The 20829-nt window shown below is 40.9% G+C and overlaps 1 protein-coding gene across 1 annotated transcript in view; it reads right to left on the bottom strand.

Moving 5' to 3' along the window:
• The window catches only part of CCDC148 (coiled-coil domain containing 148), a 120900-nt gene that overhangs the window by 29535 nt on the left and 70536 nt on the right, over positions 1 to 20829 (bottom strand). Inside the window, exons 8-9 of the mRNA XM_018553166.1 lie at positions 11689 to 11827; positions 5496 to 5702 (exon numbers count right to left, since the gene is read on the bottom strand). Coding sequence (XP_018408668.1) covers positions 5496 to 5702; positions 11689 to 11827 — 346 coding nt within the window. The remainder of the gene's footprint in view (positions 1 to 5495; positions 5703 to 11688; positions 11828 to 20829) is intronic.

Consider the following 20829-nt stretch of genomic DNA (forward strand, 5'->3'; position numbering starts at 1 on the left):
AGGAGACACACGACGTTTTCTAAGTTTAGTATATTAAGAAGACTAAAAAGGGTGGTTGTGGATTTTTTCTTAATTTGTAGCTGCCTTGCCCAAAGTGGGGTGAATTCTTTACATCTAGTTTTGCTGGACTGTAGCCAGACTAAGCTGATTTAATAGTTCTGTGCTCATTTAGCCTCCCCTAAGCCCATTGTTATCCTTGAGCAGAGCTAGAACTTTCAGTAATGCCGAGTTATAAATATCTGTGTCTCTGGCCAATCAATAGGAGGTTTATGGACATTTCAGCCCACCCTGCCTTTGGGGTCCATCATATGTCTTTGGGGGGTCAGGGGGATGCTACACATTTCTTGAAGATATGATTTATTATTATTATGGTTAGAGATGTGTGTTTCACTCATTAGTGTCTAGTTTCACCCAACCTTTTACACCTATCAGTTGCTGGCCCCTTATCATATACCCTCACTGCTACTTCTGTAAAAATTATAAGAGAGATGGAAGAGTTAGAATTAAAATACTTCAGTATATAAATGGGTCACACAGAGGGAAGAAATGAGCTGTAACAGGATTAAATTACATGCAGACTGTTCGCTGAGTTTAGCTGTCCTTTAGAGATTCCAACAAAATGTAGTATAATTCTCTGTAACAAAAGTTAGCAAAGAAAAGATTCTCTGTTTCTGACAAAACCCAGTATCCCACTCAGCTACATTGTGCCCTCAATTTGGCAAGGAAAAGGATGTAGTTTGCTCTTAAGAATATAATCATTATGCCAAGGCTGTGGTGGTTCTTTATAGAGGTGGCAGATATCTTCACAGGGGTCTCTCATACTATCTCAAATAAACAAAAAAGTTTGGGCCGTCTGCCAGTTCGAGGCGGTCCAAGGGTTACTTTAAAGATCGGGACGTACTATGGATTTAATTTAACCAGTTGACATCCGCGGTGTTAAACCCCCTTCCCATCCAGGCCATTTTTCAGTATTCAGCGCTGCGGTACTTTAACTGACATTTATTCCGTCATGCAGCGCTGTACTGAAATGAATTTTATACCCTTTTTTGGGGACAGATAGAGCTTTCTTTTGGTGGTATTTATTCACCACTGGGGGTTTTATTTTTTTACTATATTAAGGAAAAATTACCGAAATTTAAAAAAAAAGCTATTTTCTTGTGTGATGTCGGTGGTAAGCTATATATGGAAGAGACTGCGATCTGGACATGTGAGTAAAAAGACGTTTCTTAAAGATACAAAAAATCGGTGTCTATATCAGACATAAATACACAATTTAAAAAAATAAAAAAAAAGGACACACTCTGCAGAGAGTAAAGAAAGAACTTTATTCCAAACACATGCCATAAAAGAAACATCACAGCCTATAAACACAAAAGGTGAGCAATCAAACCACCGACATCACACAAGAAAATAGCTTACCTCTAACCAATCGTAGTAATCTAACGATTAAATAGACTCCAAATCACAGAAGATAATCACTACGGAAGCATTAAAGGGAAGGAACTATCTATAAACATTCTCAAATTTCCGGATACAAGATAGCAAAGATATTCCACTATCAATAGGGAGACCGCATATTTAATCCACGGGTGAAATCAATCATACATGGGAAGGATATCTGAGGAACCACACATACCCTGGTAAACAGGGAAAACTGCCACAAGTCCCGATAAGAGCAATACAATCCACAAGGGTTAAAATAGTCCGAATGAAGGCAACAGAAACAACAGTCAGCTCAAAAAACCTTTTTGTTCACTTTGTTTTTATTGGTCGACAAATATAGATTGGCCACGTTTGTTATATTTGAAATTGAATAAATAAATATTTTTTCATTAAATTAAATCCATAGTACGTCCCGATCTTTAAAGTAACCCTTGGACCGCCTCGAACTGGCAGACGGCCCAAACTTTTTTGTTTATTTGAGATATTTTTCTGGTTATGGATCTTGGTTGATGTACTGAAACACAAGGGTAATTGATTAGAGCTAATGTATCTCCAGAAGCGGGACATCCTTTTTGTCTTTATGTCTCTCATACTATCACCTTAGGAAGCCAGAATACCTAGCTCTATAGAGAGATTCTGTGGGGCAGCAGCATTGTAAGATCTACTGACTTCATTGATCTTGACCCAAGAACCCTGCTAGAAAGGGAATTGATTTTCAGTTAGAGCTGGCCAGGCTGGGATTTGTTTTTATGTTTTAGTGCTGTGGACAAGCTGCCTTATTTCCAGCAACTCAAGTTGTTAAATGCTGAAAATGCTATGTATCCATTTCTGATAATGGAGCGAAATAAAACTGTTAGCAACCAGTTTGAAACCTGACTTGCTGTTTGGACTCTTAAGACTCGTATGAAAACCCTCCTATTTGTGGCTTTCTATTTTAAGACTGCAGTCATTACAATAACATATAGGTACAGCAATGTAGATAAATAGATTATAGCTCTAGGAGATTAGGTTTTTAGAGAGTTAGGTTTTGCTTCCTGTGAGGTTCTGTAGTGCCGAGGTAAAAGGGAGAACAAGGAAGCAGCAACTACAAAAACAAGACTGCAGGGTTACAACATATGATAAAAAAGCTGTAGTAATAAACCAATACAAAGCACTTAATCACTTCAACTTTTCCCTCCTTCTCTGCAGTGTTATATTACAACTTAGGCTTCAAGAACCTAAGATCCTATATAACTGCCATGGCGGTATGCAAACAGGATCAAGACAGACAGACTAAAGCAGGTCAAGTTCAGTTATTAAGTAAAAACCCCAGCCCACCCTGACCAGCCTTACAACTTAATCTAACCTATGGAAGCCCTTTGATGTGATTTACCAATGCAAGTTGCGAGCTAGGTCTTCTCGTCCCTCACAAATGTTTTGGTTTTTTTGGCTAAATGGGCACATATTACCACAGACCACAGGTGGAAAGTTCTCCCAGAAGAATGGAGGCTGTTATAGCACCAAAGGAAGGTCTACTTCTTATTCGTGCCAATGATTTTGGAATGGGTTGGCCTCCAAGTTTTTTAGGTATAATGCATAGTGTATGCATGTATGAAAAACTGGATCCTTGAGCAGGTAATTCATGCTCTCTTTATGCACTGGCAACTAAACTGTAGCTTTCGAAATATGTATCTTGACTTAAAGGAGAACTATGAGGTGAGTGCTTTTCACTCACCTCATAGTTCTAGCCGACCTGTGACAATGAGACTGTCACAGGTCGGCTCAGTAGATCGGGAGGTGAGCGAACACATACTGGGTTCGCTCGCCTCTCGATCCTGTCACGGTTCTCTGCCGTGACAGGGGGAGGGTCTGGATTCCTCTCCCCACTCCGATCTGCCAGCGCTGACTGGCGGAACGGACGGGGGAGGGGGCGGGTACAGCTGGCTCTGCCTCTAGATAGGCAGAGCCAGCTGTCACTCACGCAGCTGGGTGGATCCCGTCATCTAAGTCGGGATCCGCTCCAGCTGCGGCGTCTCAGTATACCGCGAGCTGTAGCTCGCGGTATACTGAGATTAGGGTAACAGGAGGACGCTAGTTTGTGTCCTCCCGTTATCCTAAGGAGAACTATGGGGAAAAACACTGACCCCATAGTTCTCCTTTAAGCTCTACTTTAATTAATACAATGAATTCAATTAAATGTACGTAAAGGCTTGGAGTTAATAAAATTATGTTACAGAGATTTTGCTTTACTTGACTTTGCTTGGAAGCAGTTTGTGTAATGCTTCTCCACAAAGAATCTCTGTACATTCAGGTCTGTGCTTTATGTGACAGAAGCCCTCTTGTAATTTGGTACTAGGAACAGAAAATGAAAGCCTAGGCTGACAAGATTATTCTCACCTTGCAGAAAATGTCATGTCAAAAGAAGCTTGTGATGACTTCAAAGTTTCAGAGCTCTCACCTGTCTCTTCCACAAGAAGTACATTTGTTACCACCTATGGTCTTTTATTCATTTTGACAATGGGTATATACTGTATTACATGGCAGAGATAAGATCACATGTGTCTTATGAAACCAGATTTCCAGAAATCTATTTTGGGACATTAAAAAAAAAGGGTTGTGGGAACTAAATGCAAACCTAAGGGAAACATGTGCAGCTCTGTAAATGTGTGGTCCTCCCAAAATGTTTAAAGAACTCCAGGAAAACACATAATTAGATACATCTAATATGTCTGGCCAGCCAAAATGTGTGTCATTCTTTTCAGCTGGTCTTGGGGTCGAGATAACCATGACAGACAGTATTGGCAGGTCAGTGACCTAATTTTTCTCTTCTGTAGTTAAGAAAAACAGCTTGGTCACAGACTTGCCCTTTATCTGCTGATTGGGCAATAAGGACTGACAAGGGAATTCCTCTGCTTTCCTCTCTTCTTGAGTAAGCACATTTAGGAAGGGAGACAGACAGCACTGTGTAAAGCCGGGTATACACACTTATATTTTTTTTTTTAGTCCAACCTGCAAGCTGAATGAAGAAAATATAACAGATTCCCCTATCAACGCTTTTGAGCTTTGATGGATGAATACCCCGCTCTTTGCATTGTATTAGCCTAATGGAGTTACCAGCTTATTGGCTGCTAGCTCCGTTCAGCTGAGAATTTTTGAACGGCTCCTTTGATCAGCTGATTGAGGAATGCCGGGCGAAAGGTTGCCAACAGCGACACCCACTGTGCAAAATTCATACTGTGAATACCTGGCTTTAGGCAGTAGAGCTCAAAGTCCACCTCCTCTCCCTCTAAGTCTGAGTCTTACTGTTCATAGGATCACTGTAGGCTGATATCAAGACTTTAGGTACTTATGGTAGATATAGGGAATATTAATATAAAATAATTAACATTTACAAGTTCACAAACATTTTAAAGGGGGGGGGATGATGTTTAGGCCACTGATGTTTATGTGCATGGGGACAATGCCACTTTATACCTATACTCTCTATAGCCATGTGCATTTACTGCTAAGCCTACAGTTTGCCCACTGGCTGCTATTACTGTAGGGGAGGTGGAGCAATCTGGATTAGTAGACAGGTCGGTCGATACTACAATGGGCTTCCTGGAGTCCTAGACCTGGTCCATACAGCCTTACTAAAAATTAAACATTTCCCATATTCCTGACCTATAAGCATCTGAACCTTTTTAAACTCCACACAATCCACTGCGTAACATTGACCATTGAGACAATTTTTTTTAGTAAAGCCAGTCAGGACCTAATAGTGAGTTGCCTTGGTCACATGTACCATGTTGATCTCATTATGTATTATGACAATGATGTCATCACTAAGACTAGGCTCACACCAGTAACAAGTTTAAGTTCTATCCCTAAATGTCACTTTCACGTATCATTTTTATTTACCGTACTCTACTAAAATATACCAGCCGTGAATGCTGTCAAATTGACAGAAGACTATTGAAGCAGCACAGGTATAGCAGTGAATTGTAGTTCCTTCATAATGGGAAGACCTGGGGTTGGTCACCCCCGTAAATCACTGCCCTAGGTGTAGGGCATTATATGGGACCATCACTTACCTTCTCCTTAAGCTCAGTACAAATCTGATGTTGCTGCAGCCTGTCATTAGCCAGAATGAGTTCTGCTTCATATGCAGAACCGGCTTCAGCGATGGTCAGCAGTGCCTTCAAGACAAAATCTTTCTTATACCGAGTCCGGCTTTCTATCAGAGCTTTTCTTTGGTCTTTAGCGAAGCGATTCAAGTCCCAGATCTTTTCATGGCTCACCTGCAAAGTGAGCAGAATATAAATATAAACCAAGCACTTTTCATTCTTACTCAACCAGGCTTACAATGATATTGAGTTCTGCTCCATGCAAACTGCAATAACAAGCATGGACAAATAGGGATTTGAAGGTCTCACTTAGGGCTACCATACACAGGCATTTGTCACTTGCTTTCAGCTTCAGTTTTTAAAGCATTTTTGAATGATGTTTAATGCAGTAAGTGTGAATGGAATCTTATGGGACAGTTATTGTACATTCAATCTGATCCCGAACTGATCTCAAATGCCTAACACCCCTTTAACAAGGGTGCCTTCAGTTCCGATCAGGAGGGGATGTGTGCATGGATCCCCTGCTGATTGGAGCAGTTTGGAACAGATGTCACAGATGTTGTGACATCCGTGTACATCCAGTTATTTTTCCTCCATCACAAGATGAAGGAAAAACTGAGCTTCCTGGACCCATGTTTGACCTTACCGGACCCATGTTGGTCTATGAGGATGTAAACAGGCATGTGTCCTTTTACATCATATAATATAAAATGCATCTTGCTGCACTCCTTACCGGTTCAAAGTAAACCTGTATTCCAGGTGGGTGCTTGTAATGACCACGGCTGGCACCGTGAAGTACATCAAAATTCAGGAACGTCACCAGCACACCAATATAACGTGAAATTGTCCATTTAATGACATTTCAAAAGCATGTATGATGATTTTGTGTCATTAAATTGACTAATTTCACGTTATCTTGGTGTGCTGGTGATGTTTCTGAATTTTGATTTACTTTTACATCATATTACCCCGATGCATCATGATCAGGTCCACCAAAACCGAACTCTGTTCAGTTTGTTTTTCCAGACCTGTCTGGATTTGCGGGAAATCGGATGTAAATGGATGCACGTCGTTTTAGATCCAGCGCCCATTGACTAACATCTGACTTCTGTTCAGATCTGCCTGAAAAACTGACCGGCATACCTGATTAAAATGCCTTTGTAAAAGGGGCCTAAGCCTGTTCATACATGCAGGGCTGGATTTCCATTACTACAGCCTGTAGGCAAGTGTCAACCCACTGCAAAGATCGCCTCTTTTACACTAATATATTTATTTTGTTTTAATTGTCCTTCTTTGCCTCCTAATGTGTGATGAAGTTTATATGAGGTCACTGTGGACAGGAAACAATGTGTGTGGCTGATCACTATGCAAAGTAAAGCCACCTCTTTCCCTTTGCTGCCTATAGACAAAGGCCCACTGGTGGTAATGGTAACGTTGACCCTGCATACACTAGAATGTAGTTGGTTGACTAGCAGCTGTAATTTGTCAGATTCTGTTTGTCAATACATAAGGCCAAATTGAAGCATCAGGCTGCTAAGTGTTGAAGTAAAATGTCCAGATGGCTAAATACATGACCATATGATTCATTTGAACATCTGTAGCCACTGAAAAACCACATCTACCATCCCAGCTGTTTGGCAACTGTTCATTGCTAACTGAATACTAATTGCCATTGGGAGCTTTTTGTCCCAACACATAATGTTCAGCATAGGCCATAACATTCAAATCTGTTGTCCCCCATATAGGCTCCACAGCACATGAATTCTATGATTTTGAATAAGATTTCCAAGAAGTAAATGGAAAATCCCTGCAAGACTGGAACAAAGCCATGTAATAATATAAAGGATTTCTCACCTTGTGCAACTCCCTAGCAAACAGTAAGACCCACAATCTGCATTGTATGAAAGGAACAACAGCAAAAATACAATAGCTTTCAACATAGATACACACCACCTTCATACATGCTTCCTCTTGCGTCATGTGTACTTCAGTTAGCTTCCTTCACATTACCAAAGATATGGACCTTATAGTTATGTACTAAAAAGAGATGCTTTGTGGTTACAGGAAACAGACAAAAATGGAACGGCTTAACTCTCACACATCCACTCCCACTAATGGAACCTCAGTGCCAGATAAGGATTCCCCTCCAGCCTTAAGTCCAAGAGTCCATATAAAACTGACACTTGAAACCGGATCAGTCCAATTATATAAATATATTCCCATAAAGATATAATAATAACAGTCAATAACAAACCTCTAATGCGTTTAAGCCCCAGAAATGAGCCTTAGTAGTAGTCGGTTCTGGGGCCAACACGCGTCAGAGGTTTGTTATTGACTGCTTTTATGCCTTTTTGGGAATAACTTGATATAATTGGACTGATCCTGTGCCAAGTGTCGGTTTTCTATGGATGCTTTGTGTTTACACTATATAGAGTCTGTACATAAATACACAGATGATTTTTGTCACAGAGTTCAGTGGACCCACTGAGGCCGATTTACTAAAAGATTTAGGTAAGCTAATACAATACAATAAAATGTGAAGATCCAATTCAATTATCCAATCATGGGAAAAGACAATCCCTGTTTACTTATTTCATCTGCACATGATTGGATAATTAAAGTAAATATTTGCAAATTTTATCGTGTGAACATTCTTAAATTCCTTTAGTAAATCAGTGCCACTGTATCATCAGGGGTGACCCTATTTGAAAAGGCAGAACAGAAGGCTATCAGGTGCAAAAAAAGAAATCTAAACATAGTCCAGCTGACAGGTAAACAAAGCATTGACTGACAATAGCAGATTACAGGCCAATGGTCAGGATAACCACAGAAAAGCTGAGTACAGAGGCAGTCTACATCATTTGCAGGAATAATTTAGGGTAAGAACAATCAGAAGTCAAACAGTCCTAAATCCAAAGCATGAGCAGACAGACTTGACTGTCGATCACGCACCGGTTGAATGTCCAGCAGTCTCTTAAATACTCTGGATTAGAGGAGGTGTGCACTGCATAGACCTGAGCTGTGTGCTGAATAACAACCAGCAGATACTGAAGGCTTGAGGCTGATTATTCCAATTTTATCACTAGAATCTCTAGATTGTCTAGTCTCACCCTTTCACATGGGCGCCATCCGTTCCAATTAGCAGGGGGTCCGTGCACAGATCCACTGCTGATCAGAGTTGAACGGAATGAATGTCACTTTTGTGACATCCGTGTCCATTCAATTTTTCCCTCCATCTTGCGATAGAGGAAAAAACAGAATTGACCGACATAAGTGGACATGGATCAGTTTTCATCCAATTACCTCCGGTTCACCAAAACAGAACTCTGTTTCTTTTTTTTATCCAGACCTAGAAGGAGTTGGAGGTAACCAGATGTAAACAGATGCGCATCCGTTTATATTTGGCTTCCCCCCTAAAGTTATATTGGGCTTGTCATGGCTGGTAGTCATGGCAGCACGCCACAAGGTCTTGCTCAGTAGAGTAAAATGATGGGAAGACTGCTATGTTATCATATGTAGCAAAGAAGAGATAATAATAAGAGGCACCATAACTGGAGTTTTTATATCTGAAAATACATATTACACGCAGGCAACAATGGGAGGCAATGCAGCAGGAAAGGGTTACATATACCTGCTCATTTGCTGATACCCCTGGGCATCAGATGCAATGTTAACACAATGTGCAATGTGTCTAAATGCTCCAAAAGAATGGCAAGATTCTAACAATTGATATCACTCTTTCAGAGCTATAGCTTTGCTGGCATTTATTAAATTAGAATTTGGCCAACTATGTGGGCGGTGATAATTATGCCATTGTTACTCTGCCTGGAACACATTCAGAAAGACTCCGTTGCAAATAAGTTATATATTGGCTGGCTCACTTTACTGCTTAATGACAAGCTGCACTGTAAATTCATAACTATTACTGTTACAGCCCACCTGGGATATGGAATAACCTCCTCAATACTGTAGATAACAAGCACAAAGTAAATCACCATAGCCCAGGGCTCAGTAAAAGAGGAATTTAAATTACAAGGCAGGAAAAAGACATGGGGTTGATTTTCTAAAGGAACATAGGCTGTTCTCTATGTAAGGGAATTTGCACTTTGCAGGGGAAATTTCCCCCTACTTTAGTAAATGAGGCAGCGCTCTGCTGACTTCCATCATTCAATCATGTGCAAGCAAAAATACTGTTTTTTCATTTTCCCTGCACATGATTGGGTATAGGTATTGGGTGAACAGCTTATTTCCCTTTAGTAAATCATCCCCATAGAGTGAACACAATGGGGTTGATTTACTAAAGGCAAATAGATGTTTACATTGTAAGGGAATTTTTCCCTTAGCGTAGTCAATGTTTTGAAGCTCTGATGACTTCCATAATTCAATCATGTGCAAGGACAAATACTGTTCTTTTAATTTTCCTTGCACGTGATTGGGTATTCTTTACAAAGTGAGTTCATTCACTAAGCTATTATTATACAGGATTCATATAGCACCAACAGTGTGCACAGCGCTTTACAATATAAGGAAGACATTACAATCACAATACAGTTCAAGACAAGATTGTAAGGAGGGCCCTGCTCCTGAGCTATGGAAAAATCCCTTGAAAAGTGAACTACCAATTTGTCTCTAGTAAATCAACCCCTCTGTGTACTATCCGGAGCATAATTACAGCTATAAAGCCAGTGGCTGAACTACCACCAATGCAGCACCGGGGCCTGAGGCTGTGGGGGGCCCAGTGGGGTCCGGTCCTGGGCACCCCCACAGCCTCAGTGGGGTCCGGTCCTGCAATATGGGGCAGTGCAGGGTCCCAGTGTTAGAACAGGAGCCAGTGATTTCCGCTCCCGCACCCCCCCGGCCCTGGTGCAACATAAAATCTTGCACCAGGGCCCTTTGGTTATTAGGTCTGCCACTGTATAAAGCGTTATCAGATTTATTTAAAAATGCAAAGTGCAATGTGCACAAAATATGAGAAACTAATAAAAAAATCATCTTTCATGTTCTGACTGCCCTAATATGAAATGTAGTAGCTGCTATGTCTAATTACACTTCATATACTGTATCATTACTACTATTTGTTGTGCCTTGTTAAAGTGTATGTCCAAACAAAATGTTATTTTTGTATACAGTGGGGAAGGATTAGAACCCCCCTGTCGAGTTTTACTGTTTTTTGGCTCTCCGTTCAAGAGATTCACCCTTACATCCTGTCCCGGTGACCACGGTTTCACCAGACATCAACACAGACAGAAATACATTTTAGTTAGCAAATTAGGGGAAGGCTAGACCCTCCATTTTAATGGCGGACTGTGTCCCTACTGCAAATTTTCTACACTTCCTGTCTGGTTAAACCAATGTCAATATGACCTTTTTGGACCTCTGTAATAAATGCACTATTTATCTTCCTTAAAGTGCTATATACTACACTAAACCTTTTACATGGACCTCTATTATTTAATTATTATTTTTATAAGCCAGTATAAAGTAGTGATGAAAAAAAGTACTTGTGGGTTTAGGCAATGCTCATTGCTCCTTCATCGTGAACATCGTGAACATAATGTTCATCGTTCACGATGAACATTATGTTCATCGTGAACATAACTGGAGGCGTGACAAGGCTGTGTCCTTTGCCAACATATTTTGTGATAAAGGGTGTTCCTCTTTCTCATCCTTGAAAATTGGGAGGTATGAGATGACAGTAAGTGAGGGGAAATCCCTCTAAAAGGTTGACAATCATCAGTGTTCTTCTGCTCCTCAGTGTCAAATTACAGTCTGCAGTGGCTCTTGGACCAGGCTGAATTGCTTAGCTGCTGTGCAGGTGTAGGATCTGGCTATTCTATCTGGTAGAAATGCCTGAAATATAAGATAGCCTGAACATATTTACAGATTTTTGCCAGGTAAAACAATTCTGATCTGTGTATTTAGTTGTTTATCCAGATTGAAAGATCATTAAGTAAACAATGAAACAAGTAGATGTAACTACCACCCGTACACTACAAAGAAAGCCATTTGGTATGTAGGATCAGTAGTGCAGGCTATGAATTTCCTAGAAAGCAGTGACTTTTATTTTTGATGGGGTAATGCATTTAAAAAAAATGTAGGTTCAGTTTGCAGCCATAACACTTCCATTCACAAAGACTGAAGGTGAAGAACAATCACTGACCAGCTCCTGCCTTGGTTTGTGTGGGAGAAGTCTGGAAAGCATATCCAAATACAAAGCTCTTCTGTTTGGAAGATCATAGGGATACTGGCTGATAACTGACTGGAGAATCCAATGGTCCTCTGTACTCCATGTACAGTTCCTGGGGAAAAAATAAAGATTACCATTAGTTTTTACTTTGAGTTTATCTTTCTGACCTGCTTAGTTGTGCTTGGATGGGAAGAAAGATTGTAAAGCTGAACTTCGGCATAAGCAAAAATTGTATAAATATAAGAGACATGTATAAACTTACTTGAATTGTGTTGTACTTTATGTATTTCTCCAAGACCTGTGCAGTAATCCAGCTGGAAACTTTACCTCTGTGCATAGGTTTCCTGTAATACAGACCAGCCGCTGCTGCCCTCCCTCCTTGTACATGGTGATTGGGCTTTTATCCACCACTCTTGTATTTATCTGCAGGAAGCCTGTAGTGGGTGGGGCCTGATAGGTCCCTCCCACAGCTCTGCTCTCTGCATAAGCTCTGTACAGTACAGAAGTGCCGATACATTTTCAAGTTGCTAGGTTTTCAAAATGCATTTGGTGCACAAAAGTGAATTTAGATCCTGTGTGGCTATTGAGGTATGTATTTCAATGAAAGATTTTTTTTTTGTCTGGAGTTCAGCTTTAAGTACTAGTAAACCTAAACTGAGCAAGTTACAAATATCACGTACATGAAAAAGCAACTAATACATTTCACAGCCATGTAGGTAAATTGAGATCACCTGTATATACATTGAGGTCATTGGGATTTGTGCAACTTTGCACTGCAGTTTATCCTTCTTTATGTTAGCCGACACATTAGGAAGAAAATGCAATGGCAGTCTGAAGTTTTATTTCATGAGAATACCAGAGAGAACACAGATGTGTATAAGAAAAGTCTTTACATTAAAGAGGAATTCCAGAAATGATCAAAAAAACTTTGTGGAATTTGCTCCGTGGGGCTACCCCTGTTTTGCAAGGGTTAACTGCTCATTTTGGTCTCTGGCCCATATGTCACACAAAATGCCGGCGGGCCGAATCCAGCCCGTCAGGTCATTTCATGTGGCCCTCGCACCTCTCCTGCAGCTTAAAATTTTGAAACCGAAGCCGGCACTTTAAACAGGGGCCAGGCTTCACATGAAGGCTGCCGAGGTCCCCAGCAAAGTCCTGGAAGTCTTCCTATAAATCGCGGCGCCTGTTTATAGCTCTGGCTGAAAATGTCCTCCTCCTTCCTGTGGATCCACGCTGCCCGCAACCTCCAAGACCGACCGAGTCCCCTGGTGAGTCTACACAGCACACCATAGAACCTGCACGGCCACCAGAAAGTCCACACAGCCCACCATAGAACCCGCACAGCCACCTGAGAGACTGAACAGCCCACCATAGAACCTGCACAGCCCACCATAGAACCTGCACAGCCACTTGAGAGTCCGCACAGCCCACCATAGAACCTGCACAGCCACTTGAGAGTCCGCACAGCCCATAGACCCCGCATAGGCCACCTGAGAGTCCACACAGCCCACCATAGGACCTCCACAGCCCACCATAGCCCACTTGAGAGTCCGCACAGCCCACCATAGAACCTGCACACCCACCTGAGAGTCCGCACTATTTACATTAATTTCCATTATTTTTCCTACACTTCTACTTCAGAGTTAGTTAAGTTATTACAAAAAACAGTAATAATGCAGAGGCAATTATTTAATATGATAATCATAATATGATAATAATATGATAAAGAGTAGATGCGTTTTTTAAAGTCTTACAGATACAACAGACACTTTGAGGGCAAACAAAATGCTGATGTGGCCCGCTATGAGTTTGACACTCCTGGTGTCAGAAGAGATATTTAACCAATACTTGTTCCTGCCTGGCTGATAGACTGCTCCCTGGAACCTCTTCTCCCCTGGGCTCCGGCGGTCTAAGGCCCGCTGCCATCATTACATCTTATGCTTGTCTAGTGCCTTGCATTAGACATGAGGACGCCAAGGCACACACCACAGCTGAAGCAGAGGGGAAGAGAGGTGAGCGCTGACTGCTGCGGGAGTGAGGATCAGGTGAGTATATCTGCTTTGTTTGTACCCCTAGATCAAAATGAGCAGTTAACCTTTGATTGGGGGGGTAGCCCTACTAGAAGGGAACATTTTATAAAATCCCAGAGCTCTTCTTTTACATCCAAGTTTGCATCCAGTAAGCTTGCATGTTGGTGTGTGTTGTGGATTGATGTGGGTGCACTGGAGGGATCAGCTATCTGGGAGAAAAAATAGCGACTGGCCAGAAAAAAAACATCCCAACCAATCCAATGTCATGTTAGCAGGCTCAGCCAGGTCCATAGAGGGGCCTACAAATCTACAATCATTCTCTAGTGTGCTCAGGCAAGCTGTGGCAGAATCTTGACTTGCACCTCCGGGAGTGTCAGATGCCTGCGTCCACTATGTCTTGTGGTTACATCTGCGGACACCTATGTCATTACTACGTCCTGTAGTGATATAAGGGGCCTTAGGTGTAACCACAGAATCCCACATACCTGGAAGTGGGTTGGATGTGAAGAGGCCATTGTTCTGCAAGTTCTGAGGAACGGGTGACGGGACAAGAGTTGGCCTTTATATTTCTTAACGCAACAGTTTTTCCATAAGTAATCAAGGCACATACGACAATACTGATCAATACCTAACCCGAAGCTCAACTATAAATGGAGGAAGAGCAAGAGATCAATACTGGGACACTCCTGCTACTGCTTAGGAGAAGGTTGTGGATGTCTTTCTCTTTACCAGCTGAATGAAACAATTTAAGCCATGCCATGATAGCATAAATTTAGAGTACATCAGGAAAAGCCAAGAGAGACTACTAGCACTTCTTGGAACTGTGATGTGATTCAGAGAGGAGCAGAGATGGCACTTTACCACAAGCACAACAGAGAATGAATGGGAAACCACTGGTTGCCAATTCTGTAGCTGACTGCATCCTTATGAATATCCAAGCGTTAGTAATGTTCTCAATTCATAGTAAACTGACAAGCTACATTCCCATGCATATTAATTCCTCTGCTCATATACCCGCCCACCACCGCCGTGTTTAAAGTGCACTTCAATATAGAGACAGAACTCATACATATAAAAAGATGAGTGAGTACAAACAGCTTGAAGATATGCAAGAAAAACATATTGCAATTAAGTTTACAACAACAAAACAGCATCTGCTGAAATGAACGTGATGTCAATTTATTACGAAGAGGTTAAGCATATTCCACTAGTTCTCATCCTCATACACATCTTTCGTTGTGCAGCTTGGGAATTATTATACAGTCCAAGTGTTCAGAATATCTCTTATTTCTATGTCATGTACTCGGAGACAAGCAGGAAAGCTAATCCCCGTTTATCTGTGTACAAAAGATGTTGCTTCCCTCTCCATTTTGCTGCACTAGAAAAAGAATTTGTCTCCCCGCATAACCGTCTGGTACAAACAAACATTTTGCCATCAAGGCTTTACTCCTATCTATGTGGCATTACAGGTCCAACAGCTTGGCATAGCTCCCACACTTTTGAAATAAAAAAGAATAGTATTAAAGTAAACCTGTGCTTGGCCTATGAAAAGTAAAGAAATAGGTTCACTTTAATACAGCACTTCCCAACTGTACATAATCCTTTGCTTCACCATCCATTGGGCTCCGTTTGGCCACCATGAGTGAAGAGATCTGTGTATGATCAAAGTCATGGTTCTCCACTTCCATGTGCTGGGTGCCTGAGCAGCCAATTGCCAAGCTGTCATGTGGGAGGAAGAGGAGTTAACCATATGTTCCCCATACCTGGATATTTTTCTCATCGCAGATTGGCAGGAGAGTGAAAGAATGTGAGTTTGTGCTGCTGACGAGGCCACCATTAATGCAAACCTGTTCCTTTGCCCTGGAAACAGGTTTACTTTAACAGCCCAACTAATATGTTTTTTTGATAATTTCATGTAATTTTTAATTTGCAAAGCATATTGGGATTTCTAAGAAGAAGGCCCAGCAGTCGCAGCGCATTTTCTAAAAGCCTCTATGTAATGGAAATGTCATACTTGGGTGTCCCTCCTCTGATTTATCTAGATGTGTGCATAAGTTAGGCCTTAACGTTTAAGTATATCATTTAGAAAGAACACAGAACGCCTAGAAGACTAATCCAGACAGAAAAGAAATATACAAACCCCATTTAGATGATGTCCTTGAATTAAATATGAGAACTGCAAATACAAATGTGTTAACCACAGAGCCAGTATTCTATCCAACATTGTCCTTGTTTTGCAAGTAAAATATGAAAGACCGGATAAGAGCAAATCATATGAAACCAAGAAAACACAAATGGGATTGGTTTTTGTTACATAATCATTAGGCTACCACCACCACTAGGACCGCAAATCTTTGTGACCGTACAACTCCAATCACTTTATGTAAACAGTGAGGCTGATTTACTAATGGCAATGTTCACACAATACAATGTGATAATTCACTTCACTTATCCAATCATGTGAAAATAAAATCCTTTTTTACTTATTTCATCTGCACATGATTGGATAAATGAAGTGAATCTTCACACATTTTATCACGTGAACATTCTCAAATTCTTTAGTAAATCAGCCTCACTGTACAAAAGTGATTGAATCTGTATGGCCACAGAGATTTCTGGTTCCAGGGGTGATGGTAGCCTAATGCTCATGTAACCGGTTATGACCATGGTTGTTTACTTGTGAAGATTCACTTCAATTATCCAAACATGTGAAAGGAATCCTTGCTCACGTATTTCATCTGCACATGATTAGATAACTGAAGTGAATCTTCACACATTGTATTGTGTGAACATTCCCAAATCCTTTAATAAATCAGCCTCAGTATCTCTTTATAAAGAGGTAAAATTGAAATGTTAGCGTTTCTATTTTTTTTTTTTTTACTTCATCCTTTCTCCTGGCAATAAAAAGACTAAGTTATTTGCTTTTCTTGGCATTTCACAGCTTTTCATTACCACATTATTGTCACAGTGAAATCCAATTTCCTAATGTATTCTCGCAAATAAGCAATGCTGGGACTAGACCACAATAATCCAAAGCCAAGCAGCACTTCATAGTATGTGCGTATTACTGTTTATGAACCTGCGATAAGAAAAATATATATACGGTATACATATATATATATATATAGAGAGAGAGAGAGAGAGAGAGAGTATATGATAGATTTGGGTTAATGAGGTCCCAGGCCTTTATGAGTATATGCTTTGCTGGCTCTGGCTGATACCTGCATAGATTGTTTCTTAATTGGCTGCCCCAGGTACCAATGAAACTTTAACTTATGTACCGATGAAATTATTTTTTCATCTGTTCTCGCTTTTTTTTTTTGCCACTGATTAGTAGCAAAATTCATACATTTTCATCTAGGAAGGTTTTAGTAGAAACATTCACACAGCAGCTTTTTTGTGCTGGCTTTTCCAGTTTTTGACATTTTTCCCTAGCTGTTCATGCCATTTCGTTCTCCCAGCATGCCATTTACCAATGTACGCACACATCTACACAGTGCCAGCAATTTCAGATAAAAATGTATTTGGCTATAACCTTCATTATAACATATGTACATCTGGGCTTCAGTTTGCATAAGAATATAGTGTGTATAACAAGCTTTTACAATTAATTTGCAAAGCTTTTAGCCAGCTTCAAGTAGCTTTATTGAAGCCTTTAAAGTAGGGGTTGGCAAACTCTCTACCAACTTCCATTAGGTATTGCAAAACTCTGACATTCACAGGCATGTTTCACAGAGGCAGATGCATGATGGTAGCTGTAGTTTCACCACAGCTGGAGGTCCTGAGTTTGCCTACCCTTGCTTTACAGCATCCTTCATCTTTAGCTTTGGGAGATTAAACACAGATCTTAAATGGGAATGCTCACGGCCACTTTGAACAAGCTGCTAGCACCTGCCTTGAAAGCTGCTAGAAACTGCTGGAAACTTATTTAAATACATTTATGTTTAACATCCCCTTCTAGGTATGTGTTGGTGGATTCCAGTGTAGACAGAAATCAGGAGTATAAAACAAAATTGTAGAGCAAGAGAAGGGTGAAAGTGCAACAAATCTTGATTCAGTCTAGTGCAACTGTTCGTTTTTCACAACACCTGATCAAAAAGCCAACGTGTTTCGGGGGTCAGAACTCCCTCTTCACCAGGGCATGTGAGCTGGCAGTAAATTCAGGTTTGTACTGGACAATTATTGCAAACTGATAGAAATAGTATGTCATCCAGGTCACCAAGTAACATCCCCTTTTAGACTTGAAGGTTCCTTAAAAGAGAACTAAAGCCAAACCTTTTTTTGTTTTACTTCTCCTTTGGGTCACAGGAAGACATTTACTAATGTACTCCTGCAACCCAAACAAAGCATCTAGCGGGCTACTGCCCGCTATATGCTGAGAGAGCAGAGCTATGCCGCAGCTGGGAAAGATCCCAGCAATAGTGTGAGGATCCACCCCACTGTCTGCTTGACACCTGGCTCTGCCTCTTAAGAGCGATAGTCAGCTTTGCCTGCCCCTTCCCCTGCCTGTCCCTCTAATGAGCGCTGGAGGAACAGGAAGGGGAGAATCCCTGCAGGGAGCTGTGACTGACAGTCATCGTTCTCTGCAGGGAGAAGACCATGAGCTGAGTGATCAGCAGTTTGTGATTGCTCAGTTCTCGATCTATAGAACCAGCGTGTGACACCTGCTATGTCATACACCGGCTCTAAGTATTGGGAAGAGTACATTTTCCTCTCCCAATACTTCTCCTTTAAAAACTTCTACAAAGCTGCCTAAAGCTTGCCAAAGGCTTTGCAGATAATTTGTAAAAGCTTGCTCTACACATTGCTCTTTCACATACTGAAGCCCGCATGTAGAGCAGGTGTAGATATCTTGCTTATCACAGCTGATATAAAATTATCTGGGTTAATAATTATTGACACTTTTCAGCAGAAGAAAATGCCATAATTTTAGATAATAAGTTTGCTGGATATTTCCTGCTTTGATCAGTTGCTGGCAGTTATTGAAGGCATTGATCTATCTTTCCTTTTTACTGTTTAGACGGCATTCAATTTAAACCACAGTATTTATTTGTTGGTTGAACTGGATGGACATAGATCATTTTTTTTCAGTCTGACCTAATATGTAACTATGTATGGCCACCCTTGCATTAAAAAAAAGAGACAAGTAATGTGCTTCCACCCATACCCCAAAATAATGCCGCCCTAGGCTACAGCGTATGTAGTATTTCCACAAATTTGGGCCAGATCACAACATGAAATACCTACTACAATTGCACATTAAGCCAAAACATCAAAGCGGGTGGCTTTGATGTAAGGTTAACCGGCTTTGTGTAAGGAGTATTTCCAGTGACAAATAAGCTGATGTGAATGAGTCTTTATGCAGAGCTGTGTTTCATGTTTGCAGCAGAAACTGCAGCAGTGAAATAGGCCATAGAACTGTTCTACCCCCTTAACAGCCCCGAAGCAACATGAAATTGTAAAGGAGTAGGTTTCTGCACTGACGTCCATTGTTTCACTTTGCAGGTTCATACATCTGCTTCTGTCAGGAACACTCTGTCCTCCTACACGCCAGAAGAAATTGGCGCAGTATGACTTCCAGGGCCGTCTCCACACAAAGACATCTAATTACTCTGCCAAGCCAAAGACTTTTAACAGGGGATTTCCACACAAGGAAAGAAAGAAATTAGCTTTTTTTTTTTTTAAAGAACTTCACTTTGAGGAAAGTATTTTTATCAGATGTTAGAGAAATAAAACGGACTGGCAGACATGAGGATTGAAGTACAGATTCAACTTCAACATTTTCCAAGTTGTATTTAATAATTATCACTTATTGGGGCAAAAACTGGGGCCTTTAGAGGTCATGTCACTGCAATGTGGTCCAAAAACATGAGACCCCCATGCTGCAGATGGATATTTTAGAATGTCATGCTGGATTACCAGGGTACTTTCTATTGATGAATCTCTTCTTTAAATATAGGTCCTGTTGTTTAGATTACATGTCTCCGAAGAAGATCCTGCATGGCCCGAAATGTTATTTACAGAATTACGATGCAATCAATCAACGTTCTTAAACTTCACTCTGGTGTCTGTACAGCATGTATATTAGAATGTAAAAGAGAGCCAGTGCACTATATACAAATTAAGCAAATTTACTAAAGTTCCATGTAAGGCCAGACCATGGTCTCACATGCTGGTTGTGTTTTGATTTGAATTTTGATGATCCGAGCGTAAGCACCTATCACACTTTTTGCAGTTAGTATAGTGTGGTACAGACTGCTATCTTTGAGTTTATATCTTTTAGAATGACATTGATCTCAGCAATGGTAGAGGTTGAAGGAGTGGAGGTAGACCAGTTTATGCCGCTTTAATTTTAATTATGTAAGGGCTAAAATAAGGTAAACTACACATTTAAGAAAACCTCTGATTTCCCCCCTCCCCAGCTGTTTTTGCTCTCCTTTCATGTGAAAGCACTTGCCCAAACACAAAATATCAGCATTGCTGCATTAGAGGAAGGAGACGGAGTCACATATTTCTCCATACCCAGAAATACCACCTAGTTTCTTTACTCCCAAGAGCTGAAAAAAGTAGAAGGGGATGAAGGAAAAGGGAGTATATGTTGCTGGGCAAGGCTACAGTAAAGTGAACCTGCTGGTTTACACTGAATGGGCAGGGCACTTTTTGCTTTAAGAACTTCCCTTCTTACCACAAGATTTAGCGCTCAGAATGACACAATGAATTTTACAGTTGTAGCGCCCTAGTGGAAAATGTGCTATTAAATCTAAAGCGCTGCGCAAACTGTTGGCGCTATACAAATCCTGTATAACAATAATAATAATAATAATCTAGTGTTTATCAGATTGTATGTGGTCTGATACTAATTTGTAATTTTGGTTCATGTGGTTTTCCCCTAAACAATCTATCATTGCTTGCCATCTGTCTGCTGCCAGAGGTACTGCATACTGCAGGGTGTGCAATGGCGATGGAACACTGCAGCCACTGGGATGGCTAGGACTAGATATCCCTCCTCAGCCAATCACTGTTGAACGATAGCCAGTGGTGCATGCTGGGGGAGGAGATAAATACTCGGGGGGGGGGGGCAGTG

This window comes from Nanorana parkeri, unplaced genomic scaffold (genome assembly GCF_000935625.1).
Source record: "Nanorana parkeri isolate BGI_ZX_2015 unplaced genomic scaffold, ASM93562v1 scaffold112, whole genome shotgun sequence".
Taxonomy (NCBI): Eukaryota; Metazoa; Chordata; class Amphibia; order Anura; family Dicroglossidae; genus Nanorana; species Nanorana parkeri.